The following is a 23,447-nucleotide window of genomic DNA, read 5'->3' on the forward strand; positions in this document are numbered from 1 at the left end:
ACATGAACACACTCACCTTCTGCTTGACTTTAGTGCAGTTGGGCAGGGTATCTTTGCAGCGGTTGTGAATGGTGACATTGCAGGCTGGAAGGGAAAAACAGAGGAGGCATGAGTGAGAAAGAGACAAGTGTCACTCGGATGCTCAGATTCATCCACTAAATCAGAAAAACCAAACATCATATTTTTTAACAGGCCTTTTCAGCTGGGGGACCAAGCAGACAGGGCTTCAACTGAGCTAAGCTCTCCACTAGGCCCCATCTTGCAGTGACATGATAGATTGAAAATGAACATAGGTTTGCACAGGCAGAGTCAGGGCTGGCCCTACCATTAAAGAGAGTGAGGTCATTGCCTCAGGCGGCAGAAGCTGGCAGGCAGTGGCTATAGCCCCCTTGGCTGTTCCCCTGTGTGTAACAGTGGTGACCTGCCACAAGATCACATGTGATTCTATAAGTACATAAAATAATATTGACAGCCCCTGCACTAGCCCTCTGCTCTCAGCTGTGTTTGAGGTTCGACAGCCAGCCCACTCAGCTTCTATACATATGACATGGAGGGAAGGGGAGCCATCCTGTTCTCTGCCTTGGGCAGCAAAATGTTTTGGACCAACTTCAACCATCTCAGACTCTACAACTGGCAGGTGAGGTCTTGGTGGTGGTAGTGCTGCCTGGCTGGCATTGACCCATGACAGGGTCTTCTCAGTGGCAGCTCCCTGTTTGTGGTGCACCTGTCTCCCTTGTTGTTGACCTTCAGGAAGAACTGAAAAACATTCCTGTTTGCCCAGGCATTTGGTGGCAGGAAGATACTGTTCCTGGAATCCCTGAAATCATTGGCTGGCAGAACATTTTTAACTACTTTTAAAATGTATTTTGTTATTAATGTGGTTTACTGCACCAAGGTGCCTTTGCGAGGAAGTGTAAGATATGATGATGATGATGATGATGATGATAATGATTTGTGGGGCAGTGTCTGTATTTTACCACAATGCGCCAGAACAAGACAACGCCTGAGTATTGCCAGAAACAAAAAAGAAAGGTTTCCACAGATCCTATGGGGGACATCATCACTGGAGGCGGACCATGAAACAACACTTTGCTGAAAATGGACCCCACATCTTGGAGCCAATCAGGGGTTCAAAAGGAAGTTTGGAAGCAACTTGTAAAGCACTACCAAAGTTTCTGGGTCTGTAGGAAGGAGTGGCAGGTAGGGTGGCCATTTGAAAAAAAACAAAACCCAAACAGCTCTGCCTTCTGGATGATGCCCACCCCCCTCACACTGCAGCCTGCTGTTTCCTCCACCCCCAGAGAAGAGTGAAGGCCAACATCCTGCCCATTTGGCTGGCACACAGATGGCAGCTTGCCCCTGCTGGGCATGGCCTGTGTGCCAAGTTTTTGGCTGCAAGGAACTATCGGGGAGAACACGGTGATCACTCCCCCATGCTACAGCCTGTTCCTTCCACGATCCGCTCGGAAGGATGGCGTGAGTGAAATGGGGGGAGGAGAAGGCTGCCTCTCTGACTGCTGGAATAAATGGATCAAGGACACACACACATACGAGAGTGGCCACCTCTTTCTTCTTCTTTGTCCGCAAGATTCGCAAAAGTAGGTGTGACGACAAGGCGACCATTCCAGTCCCACAGACTACATGGTGTTGTGTCACTGTGTCTCCACTCACCCTGTTTAATCTAGATTACTGCACTCCACAAGCAGAGAGCAACGTCACCATGGAAAAGGTGCCACAGAGCAAATCTCTCTAACTGATTGAAGCAAGCTGTGAGTGTTCACATGGAAAGTCCCTGGATAAAGATTTTCTCCATGAAAAGAATGTTCAATGCATTCAAGTGTGGACCCTTTTGGTTTTCTGAATAAGGAAGAGGAGAAATAAAAAGGCTCAAATCGGACCAGGGGGGCAGCGGCACAGGGGGCTTCGTCTATGATTTGCCCGATAGCTTCAGATCCAAAGAACACCTCACCTGCTTTCTCACAAATTCTAACTAAATATTAGGAAGGACTTTCTGACAGCAAGAGCTGTTCAACAGTGGAACAGATGATTTTGGAAGGTAGTAGACTCTTCTTCCTTGGAGGTTTTTAAGCAGAGGTTGGATGGCTGTCTGTCTGTCAAGGATGCTTTTGGTGTGATTCCTGCACCTAGATGATCAGTGGGATCCCTTCCAACTCTACAATTCTATGATTCAATTATTCTAAATGTTGCCCAGGCAAAGGGCTGGTTTAGCATGGACATAGGTGCAGGTCACTTGAACTCTTCTCTCCAGTGTGGAGCTCTCTCCCCAATGCTCCCCTCCAAACACCCAGTCCACCATGAGCCAAAAGCTGAGGTGCCTCATGAAGGCCTTTGGTGCAGCTTATGCTGAGGAGGAAAAGGTCAGGGAGCCCCAAGTCAGTGGGGCTATGGGGCAGTTAAATGGTTCTGTAACCAGCTTAAAGTTTGCAGTGTCAGGGCATGTCCTCACTACAAATTTAAACCAATTTCAAATCCAGCTTCAAACTTCACTGTTCCTAGCTAGGGAATTCTGGAAATGGTAGGGTGGCGCTGAGGGAACTCTAAGAGAAAAATCTTAGGTTGGACTTAGCCAGCCTGGAGAATGTGTGATCCCACCTCTCGGTCTCCCCCAACCACCACCACCATCACCACCCTCCTGCAACCTCACCGGCATGCCTGGTAAAATGAAACCTGCATTTCATGTATCTTCCTTCTCCTCTGAGCAACAGACAAACAAGAGAATACAGTCTCCTCTGTATTTCTGGCCTAAAAATTCTGTTGGCAATCCCTTGCTCCTCGATTCCCAGGACACTCTGTGGGGGAAGCCCATTCAGTTTCAGATCACTGCCCAACTGCTTTACGCCTGTACTTAAGAGGGCAGGGAAGCAATTAAGATCAAGGAAGCAAATGGGCAGCTCATATTCTGAGATACCCCTCCTGGGCCAGCAAATCAAGGCCCTCTTGTGAGCGACTGCCAGATGGGATAGAAAGTCAATCCCCGTTTTTCTTTTCATGCATTTCTCCTTCAAGATATAAGACGACGTTTAATCAGAGCCTGCCCCACCAGCAGCAGCCCTCCGTTTGCTCAATCTGCTTATGCTAGGAGAACCACAACAAGTTCACCAAGCTCAGTGACTCACGGAATATCCAAGAATGCATGAGTAGGAGGAAGTGATGCACACAGGAAGTGGATTTCTCTGGCAGGAACAGTCATTTCTCGGTTATGTCTGTACGTGGATGGGAAGGTGGGAGGCAGGGAGACTTTTTTTAATGTGAGGGCTTTTTGTTTTTTAAAAAATAAAATGCCTACAGCCATCACTGCCTGTGTTCACACCTGGAAGACAAGCAGGTTTGGGATGCAGTCTTTGGGAATGAAAACCTGGGTCTATTCAATGCCTGGATGGGTGACTGCCTGGGAACCACACAGATAGGTTCCAGGATGGAAGAAAAGCATAATATAGATGTAAAAATAAGAATTTACTCGTTTAAGGACCTACTTCATGTCTGCAGCTGGGAATATATAAACACAGTATTGGAAAACAGCTACTAACTTAATTCTAAAGGCACGGCTCACTCTGGGACACTCACCTGATGGAATCAATTCTAAGCTATTTACAAACTTTGTGTTTGACTGTATTATTTGCATTGTGTATAGGCATGGAATGTTTCTTGGAGAGTGGTATATGAGAATCGTTTTGCTGCAAGTATTTTCATCAACGGATAGCTCCCTCTGCGGCCCCTCAAAGTGCAAATGGCCTTGCCTTTGATGTAGGATTAGAAAGAGATTTCCAGACAACAGCAGTAAAATGAGTCAAGACACTCAGATCCTTGTAAGTAGAGGATGGGGGAGTGAAAGTTCTCACACCTCCCTCCTCCTTGTGAGTCACTGAGCTGCTCAAAAGTTTTTAGCCAACCCTCACTCCTGAACTTTCTTTAAAAGACTGCAGGAGAAGCAGAAATTCCCCAGGCCAATATAGTGTTACAAGCCGCCCCAATCTCCAGGGGTCAGAGACTCTATAGGTTCCAGGCACTTTGAACATAAGATGGAAGGGCTCACAGAATTAACCCCACAACAGGCTCATGTTTCACCATTAGTCGCAGCTTGGGATGTAGCACAGAGAAAGCATGTCTCCCTGTCTCCAGCTTCCAGCTTGCTTCCAGCTGAATCAAACAGAGGCCAAGTTACAGGGAACCAGGCAGAGGGCCTTCTCGGTAGTGGCGCCCGCCCTGTGGAACGCCCTCCCATCAGATGTCAAAGCGATAAACAACTACCTGACATTCAGAAGACATCTGAAGGCAGCCCTGTTCAGGGAAGTTTTTAATATGTGACATTTTAGTTTATTTTTCATCTTTGCTGGAAGCCGTCCAGAGTGGCTGGGGAAACCCAGCCAGATGGGCGGGGTACAAATAAATTATTATTATTATTATTATTATTATTATTATTATTATTATTATTAACACACAGCTCTGGCTACGGTTCTCCTACCTAGCGGCTGGGTGAGAGGAGGTGGAGGAAAGGCCTACCCATTCATTCTATGGCGCTGAGCATTTCAGGAGGCTGGAATAGAGGACCTCAGGGTCTCTTCCAATGCTACAATTCTAGGATCGCTTATGCTAATCATGGTACTTAATCTGTCAAACACAACCAAACTTTTCATGTTGGTGACACACTTTTTAGACGTGCATCAAACTGAAGCTGGCACATGAACATGTCACAACACACATTTTGGAAAGCTCTGGCCTAGACAAAGAGACTGATGTGGGAAGCTCAATCTTTTACATTCTACAACCCCCCTACAGGATCCCCCAAACTCCTAAAAATATTCTCTGCATGACAGGCAAAGAGAGGCTCAACAGGATGGGATGGGGACTATGGGAAATGCTCCCTTGATGGATTTCTGCCTTGCTACAGTGCCTAGAACCACCCCAACATTTATAAAGATCCATCTTCTCCCACAAGAAAATAATATCCAAAAAACAAAAGTTTAGAAGACAGAGGAGCTCGTTCAGACACAACAGCCTAGGACTGCCAGCAAGGAAGTGAAGTCATGTTCTTCCTGAGAAGGAAGAAAATATTGTTTTTCAAGATTGGCAAGTCTGCTTGTCTCACGCACTGCTCCAAGTGGCAAAAGGGAAGTGAGAAATTCCTTCCCGCTCCACAGGACCAAATGTCTGCAGCCTAATCTACCTTCCTGCAGTTGCTTCATTTCTGGAGAGAGATGCCCAATGCGGCAATTAAAAGAAGAAGCCGTGAGCTGCAAGGGAACTCGGGTTCAGATCTTGCCTTGGCCACAAACTCACTGGATTGGTCTTTCAAACCTGGTACCCAGCTGCTGGTTGAGGCTGATGGGAGTCCAAAACATCGGGTGGAGGCACCCGGTTGAGAAAGGTGGATTCTGGCAGACACCCGCACTGTCACCCTAGAGAAGGCATTGAGATTGGTGCCAGATTTTTCAGGGTGGAGGTTTCCTAAGAAGGGAAGAGAGCTGCCCTACACACACACACACACAGACAAACACACTTTGCATGCAGACACAGGGAACGCAAAACATAGCAGATATGAAATGTGCAGGCTCACTTTTACTAACCACACACCCCACACAAGCTGGGTAGCCGTGTATATTCCCATATCTGCTTCATTCACAGGTGTAGGGACATCTACCTTTTAAAAAACCCGCTTGTTTTTTTTTAACCAAAATGATCCAGGGGCTGGAGTGGCAACCCCATGAGGAAAGGCTGCAGTGTTTCAGATGTTTCTCAGTTTGGAGACAACGTGAGTAAGTGGCCTTTGGTTAGCCACACACATGCTCTCTCTGCCTCGCCTACCCCACAGGGTTGTTGTGAGGATAGAACAAAGGAGGGAAGGACCATGTCTGCTGCCTTGAGCTCCTTGGAAGAAAGGAGGGTATGAATATAAAGCCCTGCCTTGGTGACCCTGCTTGAGACTTGGCAGCCCCGTGTGCTCTGTTCATTATCTGCTCCACTCCAGTCCCCATGTTTGAGAGAGATCACAAGCACAGGCAAATCTTGGCCCAGGAAAAAGGCCAGCCTGAGATAACAGCAGAGCACAATTGGAGCGATACAGGCGGACAAGGAGGCCTGCAGTGCCATTTATTTGCTTCCACAAATACAAGTGCCCCCCCCCCCAATCCTAGAGATCAAAGCAGGGGAAACCAACAGAGTCCCAAATGTGGCTGCAGGCCAATTAGGAGATAACAGATTCAGGGAGGGAAGGTGGGTGGGGGTGGGGTTAATTAAAAAAGACCATGATTTGCCTCTGGAAGATCCATCATCATCATTAATTATTATTATTATTACTACTACTACTACTACTACTACAAAAACAACTGCATTATTAATGGCCTTTGAAGCCACCACCTCAAGGCAATTTGCTCGTAAGGTGATTAAAAACACAAAAGCAACAAACAAGCCCCAAACCCAAACAAAGCAGACACTCCTGGTGCATAGACTGTGTGGTGTAGTGCTTAGAGCATGTCTAAAAAGTGTGTCATCAAACTTTTCATGTTGATGACATACTTTTTAGACATGCATCATTTCATGACGCAGTAATTCAGTTTTACTAGCAAACCGGAGGCTAAACTAAATCCCTTCCAGCCCCAGGAGGAGTACAGGGAGCGCACACTACAGCCGACACACAGCTTGGAAAGCTCTGGCTTAGTGTGTCAGACTAGGATCTGGGAAAGACCAGGGTTCACATATTTACTTGGCGATGAAGCTCACTGGGCTAGTGACTGTGCTGGCTGGGACTGATGGGAGATGTAGTCTGAAGCACCAGGAGAGCGCCAGGTTAGCAACCACTGGTCTATTCAGTCCAGGTGACAGAGGCCTTTCCGTTCACCTGACACCTGATTATATATTGTGACACCCTTGGAAGCATTTGACCCTAAAAGGTGGCTAGAATCTTTAAATGGAGACACCCAGTTCTGCCCCTCTACCACTGTGCTTTGTCCTCCCCCCTAAGAACCAACCAGAACCAACTATTGGTTTCAATCCCCCGTTCCCTTGTTGGTGGTCCTAGGGGTCCCCCTGCTGCCCCATTTCTAATGCTGCGAGGCAGTGCTGACTTTTAAAACGCCCCCGTTTGTTAACAGTTTTCAATATATTTCATGAGGAGCTTTGATGTTTCTGATCAATAATGCAAAAGGGCTTCCAGGAGATTTCCCCGCACCCGGAAAATTCCAAGCCCACCCCCAACCATCGGGGAGGAGGGCTGAGGAGAAAAACACCAAACGGCCGGCTTGTTCAGAGGACCATCTGCTGGGCCGGGAACAGTTGCCAAGTCCTGTAGCCCACGTGGAAGGGACAGTCTCAGCCGGAAGGAGGAGGGAAGGAGAGCTGAGCCCCTTTCGTGCCTCTCACACAGATGGGAGGAAGAGCCTTAAAAACTTTTGGCAGACCTGTACCAATAATTTAAAGTGCTCATCTAATGCAAAGGATCCTGGGAAATGTAGTTTGTAAAGTGTGTGGGTAATGGTTGGGAGGCCCCCTATTCCCCCCACAGAGCTACAATTCCCAGAGTTTCCTGGGAAGTGGCACTGTAGCTCTGCGAAGGGGAAAAGGGGTCTCCTAGCAACTCTCGACACCCTTAACAAGTTCCAGTTCCCAGAATTCTTTAGGGGAAGCCCTGAGCGGTATCACAGTGCTTTAAATGTATGGTGCAGATTTGGCCCTTGATGGGTGAGGATGCTCTGTGGCTACTCGGCAGCAAGGGAAAGGAACTGTGCTCCTGCATGCTGCTTCTCACCTCCCCACTATGCCATCTCCTGTCTGCAGAGATGAACGCAGGTGTTCTAACAGGTTGAGGGGCTGAATCTCAACTAAATGATGCCCTAAATATATATATGCTTTGAAAGATCAAGGATAGTTATCTTTTTGAAGTGATTCTCCGCTTGGAAAGGTGCTTGGTCCAAATTGGGTTTAAAGATAAGGACCCTTACAAAAAGGATGGGTTTGATGTTGCCTCTCAGCATCCAGCATAGAATCATAGAATTTTAGAGTCAGTAGGGTCCCCAGTGGTCATTTAGTCCAATCCCCCGCAATGCAGGAATTACAACTAAGGAATCTCTGACAATGTCCATCCAACTGCTGTTGAAAAACCTCCAATGAAGGATGGTCCACCACCTTCCGAGGGAGTCTGTTCCAGCAGCACTTGGGAGCAGAGTGAGCCGGCACACAGCCTTCCTCACCATGACAAGATATACTGTCTTTTCATTTAAATGATAGTAATTGCCTCCATTCATGAAAGTTGGCACTTGTACCTGTTATGCAGATCTGTGTCCTCTGCTGCTCTCTTTTTTTTGGCAAGGCCTTATGCGCCCAACCTGTTGAATTATCATGTTCAGCAAGTAAGCTTTGGCCTCAGCCTGAACTCAGACTGCAGTAGAGCAACTCCAAAATGTAGAATTGTGTCTAAAACCAGGAGAACCAACTTGTGGGAGCGGGGTGCTGCACCAGACCAGGAGCACAGGAGTAGCTCAGAGGTAATCTCCTCCTTTCCCAGAAGGAAGCGTCCGCAGTGGGCATGGGCAAGAGGGTAACTATAATGAGCACCTGGCCAGGCTGATATCCAGCCGCCAAGTAGCTTGGCAAAGGGAAGCCCAACTCTTGAGAACTTAGGCCAGAGGTAGTGAATTTATTTCAACTAGAGGGCCACTTTCTCTCACAGGGTCACATGCCATGTACTGTGATGGTGCTATATAACTATAGGTAAAAGGTAAAGGGACCCCTGACCATTAGGTCCAGTCGTGGCCGACTCTGGGGTTGCGGCGCTCCTCTCACTTTAATGGCCGAGGGAGCCGGCGTACAGCTTCCGGGTCATGTGGCCAGCATGACTAAGCCGCTTCTGGCGAACCAGAGCAGTGCACAGAAACGCCGTTTACCTTCCCGCTGAAGCGGTACCTATTTATCTACTTGCACTTTGACGTGCTTTTGAACTGCTAGGTTGGCAGGAGCAGGGACTGAGCAACGGGAGCTCACCCCGTCATGGGGATTCGAACTGCCGACCTTCTGATCGGCGAGTCCTAGGCTCTGTGGTTTAGCCCACAGCGCCACCCGCGTCCCATGCATATAACTATAAGTTTGATAATAATCATAATAACGCCAGTGGTAGATGGAGCCAGACACAAGAGTGGCTGAGGCTAGAAAGCCCATGTAGCATAGTGCTTAGAGTATAGTATTTAGATAGTTGGACTAGGTCCCAGGAGAGACCAGGGTTCAAATCCTAAACTGGTCAGGAAGCTCACTAGGTGACCTCAAGGTCCGTTACTGTCTCTTAGCCTAACCTAGCTCACATGCCTGTTGTGGGGGTTAAATGAGGAGATGTGGGGAGCCACGTACGCCGCCTTGAACTCCTTGGAGAAAAAGGTGGGATAGAAATGCAGTAAATAAAAAAAAGTAGGCATAGTGTCGGATGTGAGTCTTACCATGCAAAAATTACTAATAATTACTTAGTGATTACTCACACTCACAAACATCCACCCCTGCCTCTCCAACCAGGCCTGAAAGAGCCATGATCACCCTTCAGAGAGACACATTCCAGCCAGGCAAACACACTTAAGGAAGGCAGAAGAGAAAGCTGGTGAGGGGTGTGGCCAGGGAAGAGGATGTGTGGCCTAGGGAGAATCCTGAGGGCCACATAGAGATGCCTCAAGGGCCACATTCCACCTCTGGACCTGAGGTTCCACCTCCCTGGTCTAGATTCAAGCTGTTAGCCACCACCAATATATAAATAAAGCACACTGCCTGACAATGTTTATTTACTCAAGGAGAAGGCTGCTTTTGGCATGGCGGCCGGCAAACTCTCTAACAGCTCGAGTGTGACTGCTCAGATGCAGCTGAGGCCAAGTTTTCAGGCCAGGGGCTGGTGGGGTCAGGAGAAAACAAGCTGCAACATCAAAGGCCCTTCCAGGTCACCAAGGGAGAGTCAGACAACAAAGCCAGCCCCTGCAGCCTAACAGCAAAAGCCCCTCTGGGAAGCCCAGCTCCAACAGCTGTCCTTGCAGGCAGATGTTCCATACTGAAGAGGTTGTGGCCCAGGACTGCAGCTGTTCTGGAAGGCCTCTCTCCAGGCGAAGGGGGCAGGAACAGGCCCAGAAACAGGTTAGGGGGTGAGGAAGAGTCATCTAATCCCACCAAGCCACAAGAAAAGGAGATGAGAAGGAAGGAAGGAATCAGCCTATTTCAGGGAGTTGGAGGTGGCTCAAAGCAGGCACGATTGCTCACAGTGAGCACACTCAGCCTTTTGTTCTCTCTAGTGAACAGGTTTGGTAGGTTTTTGGAGGGTTTCTGAAACCTGCGGAGCTCATTTCACCAATGACAACCAAGGGGCAGAAGCAGTGAGGCTGGAGCATAGTTTCTGAGAGGGTTTATTTGACTGAGGCTTCTATGGTGTAGAAAGTTCTGCCTCACTGTTGCCCCTGGTCAAAGAGGTCTAGCGGTTTTTTACCTGAAAAACCTGCACACCCTGTTTAACCAAAGACAAAAGGTGGGATGATTGCCAGTTATGGTGGGTGCTGTCTCATTCAAACCACCATCAGCTCTCAGAACACCCCCCCCCCCAACTACTGTCTGAATCCAACCTAAGGTATGTAGACCACAGCAACAATGCCTCTGGTTCCAGTCTGCAGTAACGCTATACTGCACATTTCTGCAAAAAGGTTGGCAATCCCTGTGCTCAGATCATCAGCAGAGAGGCTTCTCTGACTGCCCACTCCATCTCAGGAACAGCTACGAGGGTGAGGGGCTTCTCAGTGGTACCCCGTATCCCCAGGTTTAGAATACTTTCTCTAGAGAAGTCAGAGGGCTATGGCATGGGGCGGTAACATAACAAATAAATAAATTCGGCTTAGCAAAAGGGGCTTTGTGCCACCAATACCACTTGAGCATCCATGACCGGGGCTGGATCTCATAGCACCTAGAAGCTGTGACCCCAACCCTTAAATGGGAGGGCAACTCCATCCAGAGCAGGCCAAATGCCATCTCCTCCATCAAGGCCAGACGGAGTGCTTAATCCTCATGCAGCCCCATTACTGAGTCTGGGCATGGACTGAGAACATTCACTTGCACATTTGGGGCAGATGAAAAGCAGCAAAAGAACTAAGCCTCATCAGCACACACAGAACAACCCTTCAGGGCGCCAACTACCTGAAAGAGCTTATCATACACCCGCATTTCATGAAAATTAGTTGCTGGGCTGGGGGGAAATCACATTTTTCCAGCATTGGCTAAATGGTTATAAAGACAAACATCTTTCCTGGCTGGATGGGAAAGTGGAGTCTGATTTGGATGTGGTGCCAAGCATGAATTTTCTCACGCGGTCTTCGTGCTTAAACTGGGTCCTCAGCCACTAGGACAGCAAGGCTGGCAAGCATGTCTAGGCAACAGGTGCACTGGCATGCTGGCAATGCACATGGCACACAAAGGGAGCCAAATGAAATCCTCCTCCGTCCCTATCTGCCCTTCCCCAAGGGAAATTTAAAGAAGGGCATTCTGAAGCTACTATCCAGCAGCCTATGTGCTTATTTCAGTTCCTAATGACCCATAACTTGAGGTAGCGGTTGGTAGGGTGGGATACAATACACCCACACCCACACCCCAAATCCGTATTTACTGGTTCCCCATTTGCTACCGGGCCGAGTTCAAGGTGTTACTATTAGTTTACAAAGTCCTGAATTACTTGGGGTCAGTTTACCCACAAAAGCGTCTTACCCCATGTACGCCCGCTCAACTGCTTTGATCGGCCTGAGCTGGCACCGTTACAGATGTCACATAATACTCATTCTGCATTTGTAAGAAATCGATCTTTTGCTGTGGCAGCACTCACACATTGGAACTCCCTGCCTCTTGAAACCAGGCAGCCGCCTTTGCTGTACCCTTTTCGGCACCTGCTAAAAACATTTGCCTATCAAGACATATAGAACACTGACATGTCTTTTAATCTGGTTTTCAGCTTGTTGCCAATTTTAATTCCTTTTAAAAATGTTCTACATAGTTGGGTGGTTTTGTTTTGTGTTTTTACTGTTTTACTGATAATTTTATCGTTCTATTCTTTTTGTAAACCGCTTTGAGGTTTTGGGTTTTTTGTTTGTTTTTACTATCAAGTGATGTATAATTTATTTATTTTTTGAAATAAATAAAATGCAATAAAGAAAGAAGGCTAGAGGCCTACTCACTGGGACAAATCAGTGCCTCCTTGGCAGTGATGCTCTTGTTGCAGGCATAGCACATGGTCATGCCTGAGACGGTGATGGAGGTGAAGAGGTGCCCGTTGGTGTAGCGGGCATCTTTGCTCTCCTTCATCCTTTCTTTCTCTTTGTTCTGCGGGAAAGCAAGAAAGAGATGGGTTAGCAGCAGTGACCAGTGACCTCTCCAGAAAAGGGCCTCTGAATCAGACGTATGTTTCAGGCTTGCCAATGTGGCTCCGCCGCAGCAGGTGTTTACAGCCTGTGTGCAGTTTCCATCTTGCCAGCATTTACACATCCAAGGAACTGGGGAGGGGGGTGGCCCCACAGACAGGTGTAACACGGACATGAGACAATATAGCCCTCTAATCGTTAAAACCCCATTTAAATTCTGTGTGAAGAGAAAAACACAACTGAAAACAAAACTAAGCAAAATACCCAAGTCTTAAGCCCTGCTGCTGATTTAAGGCAATTGTGTTACAGTGCTGACATGCTCTGCTCTTTTTGCACTTGCTGCTCAAAGTCCGGCCGCGTCCAGAGTTGGAAATGTCATAATCGGGAGCGCATAAAGGAGAGCCATCACAAGGGAAAGCCAAGCCAGAGAATTTGTTCTCTGTTTCCTCTTGAGCCACCCTAATTCCCTTCAAATACATTGTGCACATAGACACCCCAGGAATGCGCCCCGCTCTTCCTTTGCTACCCTCTGCCTCAGCCTGAGGTTCCTCTAAAATGTTTTGGCACCAGGATCATTTCTGTACACAGTCACGGTGGCCAGGCTAACCAGGGATGTTCCTTTCACGCAAGAGCATGAAAGGAATTAGCTGCTACATTCAGACTGGTGGGGGGTTTAAAAAAAAGAATATTGGGCTTTCAAAGTTACAAGAATCTTAACGTTTGCCTGTGCCAAACTGCTACCCAAAGGCACAAACCTCTGTCCAACAATTCCACACACACAATCTACAATAAAGGGGCAATCTAGGTGGCTAAAGTGAACAAGACAAGCTACATGGAATCATTAAATTATAGATTTGGAATGGGCTCCCAAGGGTCATCTAGTCCAACCCCCTGCAATGCAGAAATCATAATTAAATATCCCTAGCAGATAGCTATTCAAACTCTGCTTGAAAACCTCCAACGAAAGAGGGTCCACCCCCTTCTGAGGGGTCCGTTCCACTATCGAACTGCTCTTACCATCTGAAAGTTCTTAATGTTTTGTCAGAATCTCTTTTTTGTAATTGGAATCTGTCAGTCCGGGTCCATCTTCCATGTGACAGCCCTTCAGGTATCTGAAGATGGTGATCATATCCCCTTCTCAGTCTTCTCTAGGCTAAACATACCCAATTCCCTCAACCGTTCCTCGCAAGGCTTGGCCTCCAGACCCTTTATTATCTTGGCCACCTTCCTCTGCACAACTACCATCCTGTCAATATCCTTCTTGAACTGTGGTGCCCAGAACTGGACAAAGGACTCCAGGTGAGGTCTGACCAAGGCAGAATAGAGCCGTACTATGACTGTCTCATGAGCTGGACTAATTTGTGAAGGTTGATCCAATCTGCAGTGTGAAAAGAAACCGTTCTGCCAAATCATCCTTAGGATGATTCTGCCAAATCATCCTAAGTGAAAAATAAATTAGGCACAAGCCCCCCACCCCCAGCAAAAAAATAGCACAACACAAAACAACCTTCACGGAAACGAACTTCTGCTAACGAACACGCACAAGCAGAATGGTTGACCCAACCTCGGTCCTCCTCACACACCTTTGCCACAGTCCCTCTCCGGCTTGGCTGCCGTCTGTTCCAGCTCATCCCCGGACTAGGGGGATCCCGGCAGGGTCTTGAGACTCCGAGCCTCAGCTGTCTCTCATAAACCGTAGGGTAACTCATCTTCCGTTGAGGTGGGATGCTACTGAGACATCTAACCACCACCACTCTTACCAACCAAGGCTCCAGAAAGAAGCAGGAAGGGAGAAACCAGTATGTAGACCCAACTTGAGCCTGGAAAGCCCAGATTGCAGAGATGCAGAAGGAGGAGGTGGATATGAGGAGGTGGATGGGAGAGAGAGAGCGAGAGAGAGAGAGAAAGAGAGAGACACCCATGCAGTTCATCTTCTCCTGTACCTCTCTGCTTCCAATAACCATGACAACCATATGTCTGACTGAGAAATTCCACCACCACCCCCAGCGCACGTGCCTACAGTCCTCAGCGTTGAACAGTCTATAGAGAAAGGTCTTGCTTCATCATGTCTTCATTACCGGGGCGGGGGCGGCAGGATTATTTAGAAGGCTGGGTCCAAGAAATATTTAGTTGAAATAAAAAACGGTGCAAATGCTCGAGCCAAGCCCCGCTTCCCCCAGTGTTTGGGTAATACACACACACACACACACACACACACACACACACACCCTCCAACTTTTAACCATTTTAAAAGGGATGTGAGGTATAATCAAGTGCATCAACCTGCAAAACGCCAGGCTGGCTGGCCAGAACACCTGGGCTGCCTGCCTTGCAAAAAAACAAAAGTGTTTTCCTTCTGTCTACAAGGGGGTGAGCTGGCTTGCAAAGTGACCAAAAGGGGGGGGGGACATGCACAAAAAAGGACAACAAAAGGGACAAAGATTTGTATTAAAGTTCATGTATGCTAATGTATATGCATATATGTATGTTCGGTGCACATACTTCCTTCTCCCCCGTCTGTCCTCACAACAACCCTGTGAGGTAGATTCGGCTGAGAGTGAGGGACTGGGCCCAAGGTCACCAAGTGAGCTTCACAGCCAGGTGGGGATATGAACTGTGGTCTCCCAGGTCCCAGTTCAACACTACAGTCATTTATGGCATTTATATCCCACAATCTTCTAGGGGTGGAGGCCCTGTTTGTTGCAGCAAAAGGTTATCGCAGCACATTGAGGGCTAAAGACCAGTACAGTACAATCCAACAATGTCTACTCAGTAGTAAACCAACTCTTAAAAAAAAAATCTCATAAATCCTTGTCAGTATTTTAATGCAAATTATCTTAACGAACACATATTTGTATGCAGTTTTGACAAACTGCAAGGTGGACAGGTTTGCCTTTAAATGAAAACTGGATCATCTCTGTCCCTGATTCCTTGCTGGGACTAGTGTGTGTCTGCTGAGCCCCGGAGCCCTCCTCTTGCACAGATTTTGAGAACTGACATTGTGCAACATCATTCCCTGTGATTGACAGGCAGAATGAAGCTTTTTGATTGGCCAGGCCAAGTAGAAATACTGGGATCCTGATCTTACGCACTTCAGATTCTGGGGGAGGTTTCAACTTGGGGATTTTGGAACAGGTCCTGGCTCGGATAACTTGAAGAAGTGGAAACTGACCCAAACAGAGGGAAAGGCAGAGGGGGTGCAATTTCAAAACCGGGAAAGCTCAACCTGGAAAACTGGAGCTCTGCCGGCAGGCTTTTGCCCGACAATCAAACTGCAATACTGGGGAGCCCATCGCAGGTCAGCCTAAACATGGCCAAAAATGCAGATGGAAGAGCGAGAGGGTTGAGGGCCTACAGGCCCTGTGACCTGCTCGGGGCATAGCCAGGCAACTGGGTTGCCATGGCAGCTTCCCTTGAAAAGGGGAAGTGAGACAGGGACTTCCTGTTGCCAAAGCTTTGAGCAAGAGGCACAGAGGCTTGGCTATTTTTGACTCAAGAGCCACCCTAGCCTCACGTGTCTGAGAGAAGGGGGGTGGCAGGCGCTGCTGCGTTGCACATTTTCTTGGGAAACAGAGAGGCTGGCACAGAGCGGTTGTCTTTGGCAGGGATGCCACATCCGAGGCTTTGCAACATGATCAGAACCGATTGCATAGAAGGCACCGGTGCGCTTTTAAATTCGCTGAACCATCTGTGTGTCCAAGATCAATTTAAGGCTGCTGGGTCACTGTCTCCTGGGTCCCATAAGTTCTCCCCTGGTGCCTCCTACCCTATAAAAATAATAATACGCAGAATAGCATATTTTGCACAACCCACTAGGGGAGTGATGCTTGGGGAGTGGCCCAGCTGCGCCCCTACCTGGAGAGGGGCAGCCTAACTTCTGTTGTCTGTGTTCTGGTAACCTCTAGGTTAGATTACCGCAACACGTTATATGGGGCTTGGAAACCACTGGTTTAAGGCCTGCTTTTAGCACACCAGCAACACTGCACTAGAGGTCTGAAGGTCGTCCCTTTGAGTGTGCGCTGCAGAGAAGGCATTTCAAGAGACACACTCACTTCCCTCGGCCGCAGGGCCTCACTGTCATGTGTGACTTGAGAAGGGAAGCATCAGTAAAGGCAGACATTTCATAAGTGACTCCGATAGGCTTCCTAGGAACCCACTATTTAGAAACCAGCAGGCGACACTGTCACAAGGGAAGCAGATTGGGTAATTTCCTGGTTAGTCTGGTGAGGCAGAGCAGATGAGCTGGATTGCAAAGTCTCTGCTTCTGAGAATAAGAGAGGGTCCCGGGAATTGAAGGGTGGTCCTTGTCAGACTGGGGGTGGAGAATGGTGGGGCAGGGCTGGGGCTGGTGATGTCTGGCAGGGGCAGAGGATGGGGCACGACTGTGCCTGGCACTTCTAAGGGTGAAGCTTGATGGACACCCCAGAGCAGAAGGAAGATAAGCTCACCCACCAAATCAGAATTCAGCCTGCACTCTTGACCTGGGGTCCTGAGGTTTTAGGGCTTCCTTTGGTGGAAAGCAGTGCCCCAGAGGGGGAATACCGTGGAGGGGGCACTCAGAGGTGTAGTGGGGGGCACGGGTGGATTTTTTTAGACGGGGCGCAACCAGACACCCCCTCCCCTCATTAGAGCCTGGTTCCAGCATGCAACGAGCTTTCTCACGCCCAGTGGCAGCTCTGCTCTCAAGTCAGGTCTGACCCGGGGACAGAGGAGAGGCAGTGGCAGCAGCGTTGCCAGGGAGGTGCCCCTCTGCTGCACTGGGCTGTGCACACGAGGGAACAGCCAGCTCCCTTGCGCCCAGCCACAGCTCTGCTCCTTTGTCAGGCCTGACCCGGGAGGAAGAGAGTCACAGTACAGAATTGCCTCCCCTCTCCTTGGCGGGCAGCATTCTCGAGCCCAACCCAGGTGGTGGGAGCATACGCTCTACCACTGGGGGCACTAGAGGCAGCGGGGGGGGGGAGGGGGGCCGGTGACAGAGGTGTAAATGACTTTCAGGCTTTGAAAAGCCAGTATCACTGCATCAAGTTCATCCGTTTTGTTGAATTAAATAAACTGAATAGTTTTTTTTATTGGATTTTGAATAATTTTACAATGATTGTTATTGTTTTGCATTTTATTGCGTTGCTATCTCCTTTAGTGGGTCGTGCAAACCGCTATTTTGAATAATGATTTTTATATGGGTGGGTGGCACTGTGGATGAGTTTATGGAACCAAGGGGGCAGTGGCCCGAAAAGGTTTGGGAACCACTGCCTTAGAAAAAGGGGAACTTTAGGCTAAGGTGGTCAACCTTTTTCCAGCCTCATTCACTCTTGGGCAACCCTCTGGGGGCCACACACCAATGCTGGGTGTGGTCAAAAGTGGGAGCATGTGCCCATCTCTCTCATGCACACAGTCCCTCCTCTCATCTGCTAAGTGAGGATCAGCTGATGAAAAGGGGCTTATCTCATCCCCTCTCTACTCATCAAATGGACAATCTGATGGGGCAATTTGGGTTGTGAGGACAAAGCGGGGAGGGGAGAACCACGTACAACACCCTGAGCGCCTTGGAGGAAAAGGTGGCCTATAAATGTAACAAACAAATAAAATGCTTGGTGTTTTCTACACTGATGGACAGTGTCTCTCCAGGGCACTGAAGAGATGGGGAATTTTCCCAGTCCTACCTAAAGATTTTGGGGATTGAACCTGGCACCTGTTGATGCAATCCATGTGCTCTACCACTAAGCCATGGCCTTTGCAAAGTCTTAAATTACAGTCTCAGGACAAGAAGGGTTTAAATTTAAATACGCTTCTTTGCTGCTTATTTGGTTCCAAAGGAGATATGAGGCTCATTTGCAGAGAAGATGCCAAGTTTGGTGTCCTCTATCTGCCCAGGCCAAGCAGACAGACAAAGGGAGCCTTGTTCTCTGTTGCATGCCTACAGAACCTCTGCCCTGAGAGGAGCGAGCCTGTCTGCCCCTCTCAGCAGAGACAAGCTTCGGGTCTCCAGAGCAGCAGCAGGAGGGAGTTCAGCAATACAAATATGTTATTCTGTACTGTTTGGGCGGCAGCCAGAAGGCAGGAGCGATTGCGGCATCAAGCGAGAGGAAGCTGGCTAGATAATCTAAAAAAACAGAGAGAGAGAGATCAACCTACCACTCCCTTCTACAGGGCAACTGCTTGAAAATCGCAGTTGCCTGGAGGCTCTTTGGGATGGATTTGTGGAAGACAGGAAGGCGGCGAGTATTTATAAAACGTTTCTGCAAATCCAAACTCTGCCATACAAGTTTGGTGCAACAGCCCATGCAGCAACCAAGTGGAGCAGCCCTGTTTGTACAGCTGGGGGAACAAAGCCTGAGATGTAGATGATGATTATTTTTAAATATAGTGCCCTCCATCAACGTACATAATGCTTCGCAGCAGCCATTGCCAAACTGCTGCCCTCTGGGTGTTTTGGACTCCAGCTGGCTGGGTGTCACGAGCTCCTTGGAGACTTCTTGGTAGGGCTGGTCACACAGGGAGGATGACTGGGATGGGAATGTAGAGCTGGGCCCTCAGAGAGGAGGCCCAGGGGCCTGGGAGGTGTTGATCGGGATGCTGGGGAGGGGCAAATGGGATGTCTGGAGAGAGGCAAAAATCCTCCCAACTACCAGCTCACCATTCCTGGCCACTTTTAGCCATGCATGGGGGCAGGGAAAATACCCGCCTCACTCCAAATATCAGGATCAGTTGGACCTTGAGCAAAACCCACCAACTGGATTCTCCAAAAGCAAGGAGGTAGTCTAGAGTTTCCTGCCCCCCTCATCCAGGAGTTCTAATACAAAGTCCTCCAGGCAGGGAGCCCATACTGTCGCAGAGACCCACAGCCGCCCCCCTCAGCGAATCTATGCAGGAGGGGGTTTAATCACTGCCTCTCAGCTCATCAAATGATCAATATGAAATGGGGAGGGACCTTCACCCATCCCAGTGCAGTGTCTACTTTAATTTTTCTTCTTCAATGCTGCTACTGCAGCCAAAATGGATGGGATGGTGAGAGATCAGAAAAACCTGCTTGGGGGTGGAGTGGGGGCTGGGTTAGCCCCTCCCAACAATTAGCCGCCCCTGGCCTTAAGGGGGGAAACTCCCGTTATGATACAGGCAGCAGAAATATATACTTTTAGGCAAACTGAAAAATTTGGGTATCCAAGTGAGAGGTACCCTTCCCCCCCCCTTTCTCTCCCCTCCCCACAAACCAAGCCCACTCTGATTTTTTATAATCTGCTTTAAATGGGGCCAAGCAGCTGGAAGCTTCTTAAGCGTTAACCCCACTGAGCCATGGGGATGGATTTCCTTGCAGCACTTGGGCACCTCTCCGTGCCACAGATTTCAAGGCAAGAGAAGATGTGCTTGTCCTTGTCCAGCACTCCACCCTGCTCTGCCCACTGCCTCAAGGGAAGAGCTGAGATTTCAGGATTGCGGTGAATATTGCTAAAGCAGGGCTGGCAAGGCACAGAGTTGCTGCCTTGTTGGTCCCACAGGGTGGATGATACAAAGGAGCATACATGGGGTGGAAAAGGACATCTTTGACTGAAGTGTAGTTGTTAGTGTGTAGGCCCAGAACCCGGAAGACCAGGGTTCGAATCTCCACTGGGCCATGTACCTTGGACTAGTCAATGTCTCTCAGCCTACTCTACCTCACAGGGTCGTCATGCAGATGAAATGAGGAGGAGGAGAACCTTGAACTACTTGTGAGGGGAAATGGGATATGAATGCAATAAGCAAATACATAAGAGCATGCATACTTTTGAGTTCCACAGACCTTTTCTGGGGAAAGAGCAGTTTCAAATGCCTTTCTACCAGTGATTCCTTTCTGCCACTAGTCCAACGTCAGCAGTCACACAGGTTTGCAGTCTAGGACCCCCAGCACTGCCCTTGCAGAGGACAGCAGCATGTGGTTACTTTGAGCAGCAAAAACGTTGTCTCTTTCACTGCCCTGTCTTGGTGCGGACCAAGCCCTAAATCAGCCTTCACTAATTTAGTGCACTCATCAGCCCCATCCAGCCCAAAACATCTGGAAGGCACCATGCTGGCAAAGGCTACCGAAAACTATTTCATAATGTCTTCTCAATCGGTACTTTTTGCCCCAGAGTTTTCACTCGCCAAGCGGCTTTCAGTTTTTGCAGACAATTGAGCAGCTGTGGGTTGAATGAGAACAACCAGATTCTCAGTTCGTGTCCATCCCAACTTCCTCTCCTCTTAGCTGGTCTAGCCAGAAGGAAAGGAGCTAAGAAAAGAGGCAGGGGCTGCCTAATCTGTTCCCCCACATCCCCATCCCCAGAACTTTGCTTGGTTTGTGGGGGAAGGGGGGGATAGGCTGGTTGGCTGGCATCGTGCCCGGTCTACAAATCTAGATTTAATGGGTGCAAAGTTGTAGAGCCTCGGATAAAGCCTGCTGAAGATGTGACCCACTTTTTTTCTTTCTTTTTAAGAATACTGAGGCTCTCTGAGCTGATGGAGAAGAATCAACTGGGGGGCTGGGAGGGGGAAGTAGGTGCCAGGGCTCAAATTAAGCCCCCACCCATCTCAACAGCTGGAAAATATCTAGGCTGAAAGCACAAGCACCATCAGCCTGATCTCAGTGCAGCAACAGTCTAACATCAGTGGTTCTCAACCTTTCCCCCCGCTCTGAATCATTTTGAAATAGTCAGGAGTCTTGGCAAGCCCATCAGAATTGGCATAATTGCCAAAATGAGTACTGTATTATGAAAATCATGGGTCCTAGGTCAGGGGCTTCAAAGGGAAAAGCTGTAGCTCAGTGGTACAGCTTCTACTACTGTATGCAGGAGGTCTCAGCTTCAAACCCTACTGGCATTTTCAGGTAGGGCTGGACGGTGCTGCGGAGAATGGGTTTGGGTCCTGGTGAAAAATGGAAGGGGCCCCCCAGCATGGGCAGACGAGCTAAACATATTGACATGGGATATAGAATAAATGCATGATCTCATTTTAATAATAATAATAATAATAATAATAATAATAATAATAATATTCATACCTGTTGAGAATATTAAGATCCTAATGACTAATATCAATAACATAAGCACCCACACAATCATTACTGAACTATCCATACACTTAAATGTTAAACAACAACTTTGTTGTGTTCACACAGTTTTTGCTTTTGAAAACACACAAATAACACTGCGCATCATAAAATGAGACTGCACCATTATACTGTCAAAGAGCAGGAGCAAATTATCGCAGAGAGTTGGAAATACTCAGAAACACTCAGTTCGCGACACAAGTTCCCAAACCATTATTCAGAATTGTGCATGCATTGAACATAGTACATAGGTTTTGTTAAGAATTTCATGAAACATATGCAAGAGAGTCAGGCCCCGGGACCCCTTCTGGACCACTGGGCCTGGTAATTTGTACCTGCTTTCCTGCCTCTCCTAAACCCTGGGACTGGAGGAGACTCCTGCCTGATACCCTGGAGAGCTACTGTCAGTCAGTGTAGACAATATCAAGCTAGATGGACCAACGCCCTGAGTACCAATGAGTAGGTAGCTCCTATATTGCTGGGTTGTTGAATACAGAACTATCTGAGCACCAGAGCACTCTCCCCTCCTGCAGTTTCCTACAACTAATATTCAAGAGCACTGACTACCCCTCCTGATCTAAATCATGGGTGGGGGCAAAGGGAAGATTGAGTAGCTAGGAATGGCTGTGACAAGAGCACCCGAGAACACGGGTACTTGAGATGTTACCACAGAGACACATGAATTGTGGGCAGCAATTTCTGAGCTGCCTGAATAACAGTCCTAAAAGCTTAAGAGGTTCTAAATGTGGGGCACCCTGACCAGAAGCATTCAGTGTTTATGGTGCTATATTAATCTTGGTATCATGCAGCCCCACAACCTGGGACAGAAGAGGCAGAGGTCGGTTTTGGATATGAGGAGGGAGGGGGCCGATCTGGCTGTCATTTGGCCCCTTCCTTCTCTCTGCCTCTTACTCTTCTCCCCTCCTCCACTCTAACAGAGCATGGGAGCTCCCTGGGGCAGGGACCATGGCTCCTTGGCTGCTTTCTAGAATGCTTATCAAGTCATAAAAGGTAGTGAGAAGCCTTGCCTTTTTTTTTTTTTTAAGGACAATCAGAAACAGTCAGTAACTCACAAAGGCTTTACATAAATCAAAGTCTTGGGGGGGGGTATGGGGGAGAAGGGAAGCCCCCGGAGGATAAATGCTCTAGCTTTGGTGGGTGGAGGGAAGGGTTAAAGGTCACATGCCCCACATTCACCCATGCATGGCTGGGCAAGAGAGATTTGATTCCAGGGAGGAGTTTTGGTGGTGGTACGGACAGTGGAATTTTACCAGGTGCTGACAGCCTGAAAGCCTTTAACAAAGCATCCTATGAAGAAAAATCTGGCATTTCAGCCTAGAGCTGCCAGTCCTGGGCTCCTGCAATGTGAAGGGGGTGATAGAGGCCATCTAGGCCGACCCTCTGGCCCAAAGGCAGGATCACCAACCCCCTCCTGTGTTTCCATCCCCAGGCAATCTGACACAGACCTACCCAAGCTAACCCTGGAAACGAGCAGAATTAGAAGCGTTTCAGGCCATTTCAGGTCGCCGTTGGGATAGCTGTGGCTACCTGAATTTGTTGTGCCCACTTCTACCTTCAAACCAGACAGCTGCATGCTGCTGTTGCAAGAATACTTTTTTGCACACCTGGCCACACAGAAATGCAGGTTTGCTTTGCTCTGCAAAGCAGCTTGATCTTGTGTGTGTCAATGGTGCAGGGGGGGGGGGGGCAAAGGGCACCCAATTTTGAATGCCTCCCAAGAGCCCGGCTGTTGCACTGTTTGCCACACAGCCCCACCTAAATGAACTCCCTCTCTCCCTCTCTCTCACTCACTCTCTCTCTCACACACACACAGAGAGAGAGAGAGAATGGCCACTCCTTGCCGTTTGTCCCCGCTATCTGGTATCCTTGGATACACTGAGCATGAAGGTTCCATGTAGAAATCAATAGCTGTCTGTAGGTGGTCTTTTATTATCCAGGGAGCATTATCAGTGTACATTTACAAAGTCAACAAAAGCAAGAGTGAAAGCTCCATGCTCCAT

General features: G+C 48.5%; 1 protein-coding gene across 7 annotated transcripts in view; it reads right to left on the reverse strand.

Annotated features, from left to right (window-relative positions):
* ARHGEF2 (Rho/Rac guanine nucleotide exchange factor 2) overlaps positions 1-23,447 on the reverse strand; it is a 112,552-nt gene that overhangs the window by 19,919 nt on the left and 69,186 nt on the right. For 6 of the 7 annotated variants that reach the window (XM_077920314.1, XM_028708964.2, XM_028708966.2 and 3 more), the window contains 2 exons: positions 12,189-12,333; positions 17-84 (listed from right to left, as the gene is read on the reverse strand). In XM_077920314.1, coding sequence (XP_077776440.1) covers positions 17-84; positions 12,189-12,333 — 213 coding nt within the window. Of the gene's footprint in view, positions 1-16; positions 85-12,188; positions 12,334-13,954; positions 14,263-23,447 lie in introns of those variants that run through there. The other variant, XM_028708968.2, reaches the window with a different exon arrangement.

Source organism: Podarcis muralis, chromosome 16 (assembly GCF_964188315.1).
Source record: "Podarcis muralis chromosome 16, rPodMur119.hap1.1, whole genome shotgun sequence".
In the NCBI taxonomy this organism is placed as follows: domain Eukaryota; kingdom Metazoa; phylum Chordata; class Lepidosauria; order Squamata; family Lacertidae; genus Podarcis; species Podarcis muralis.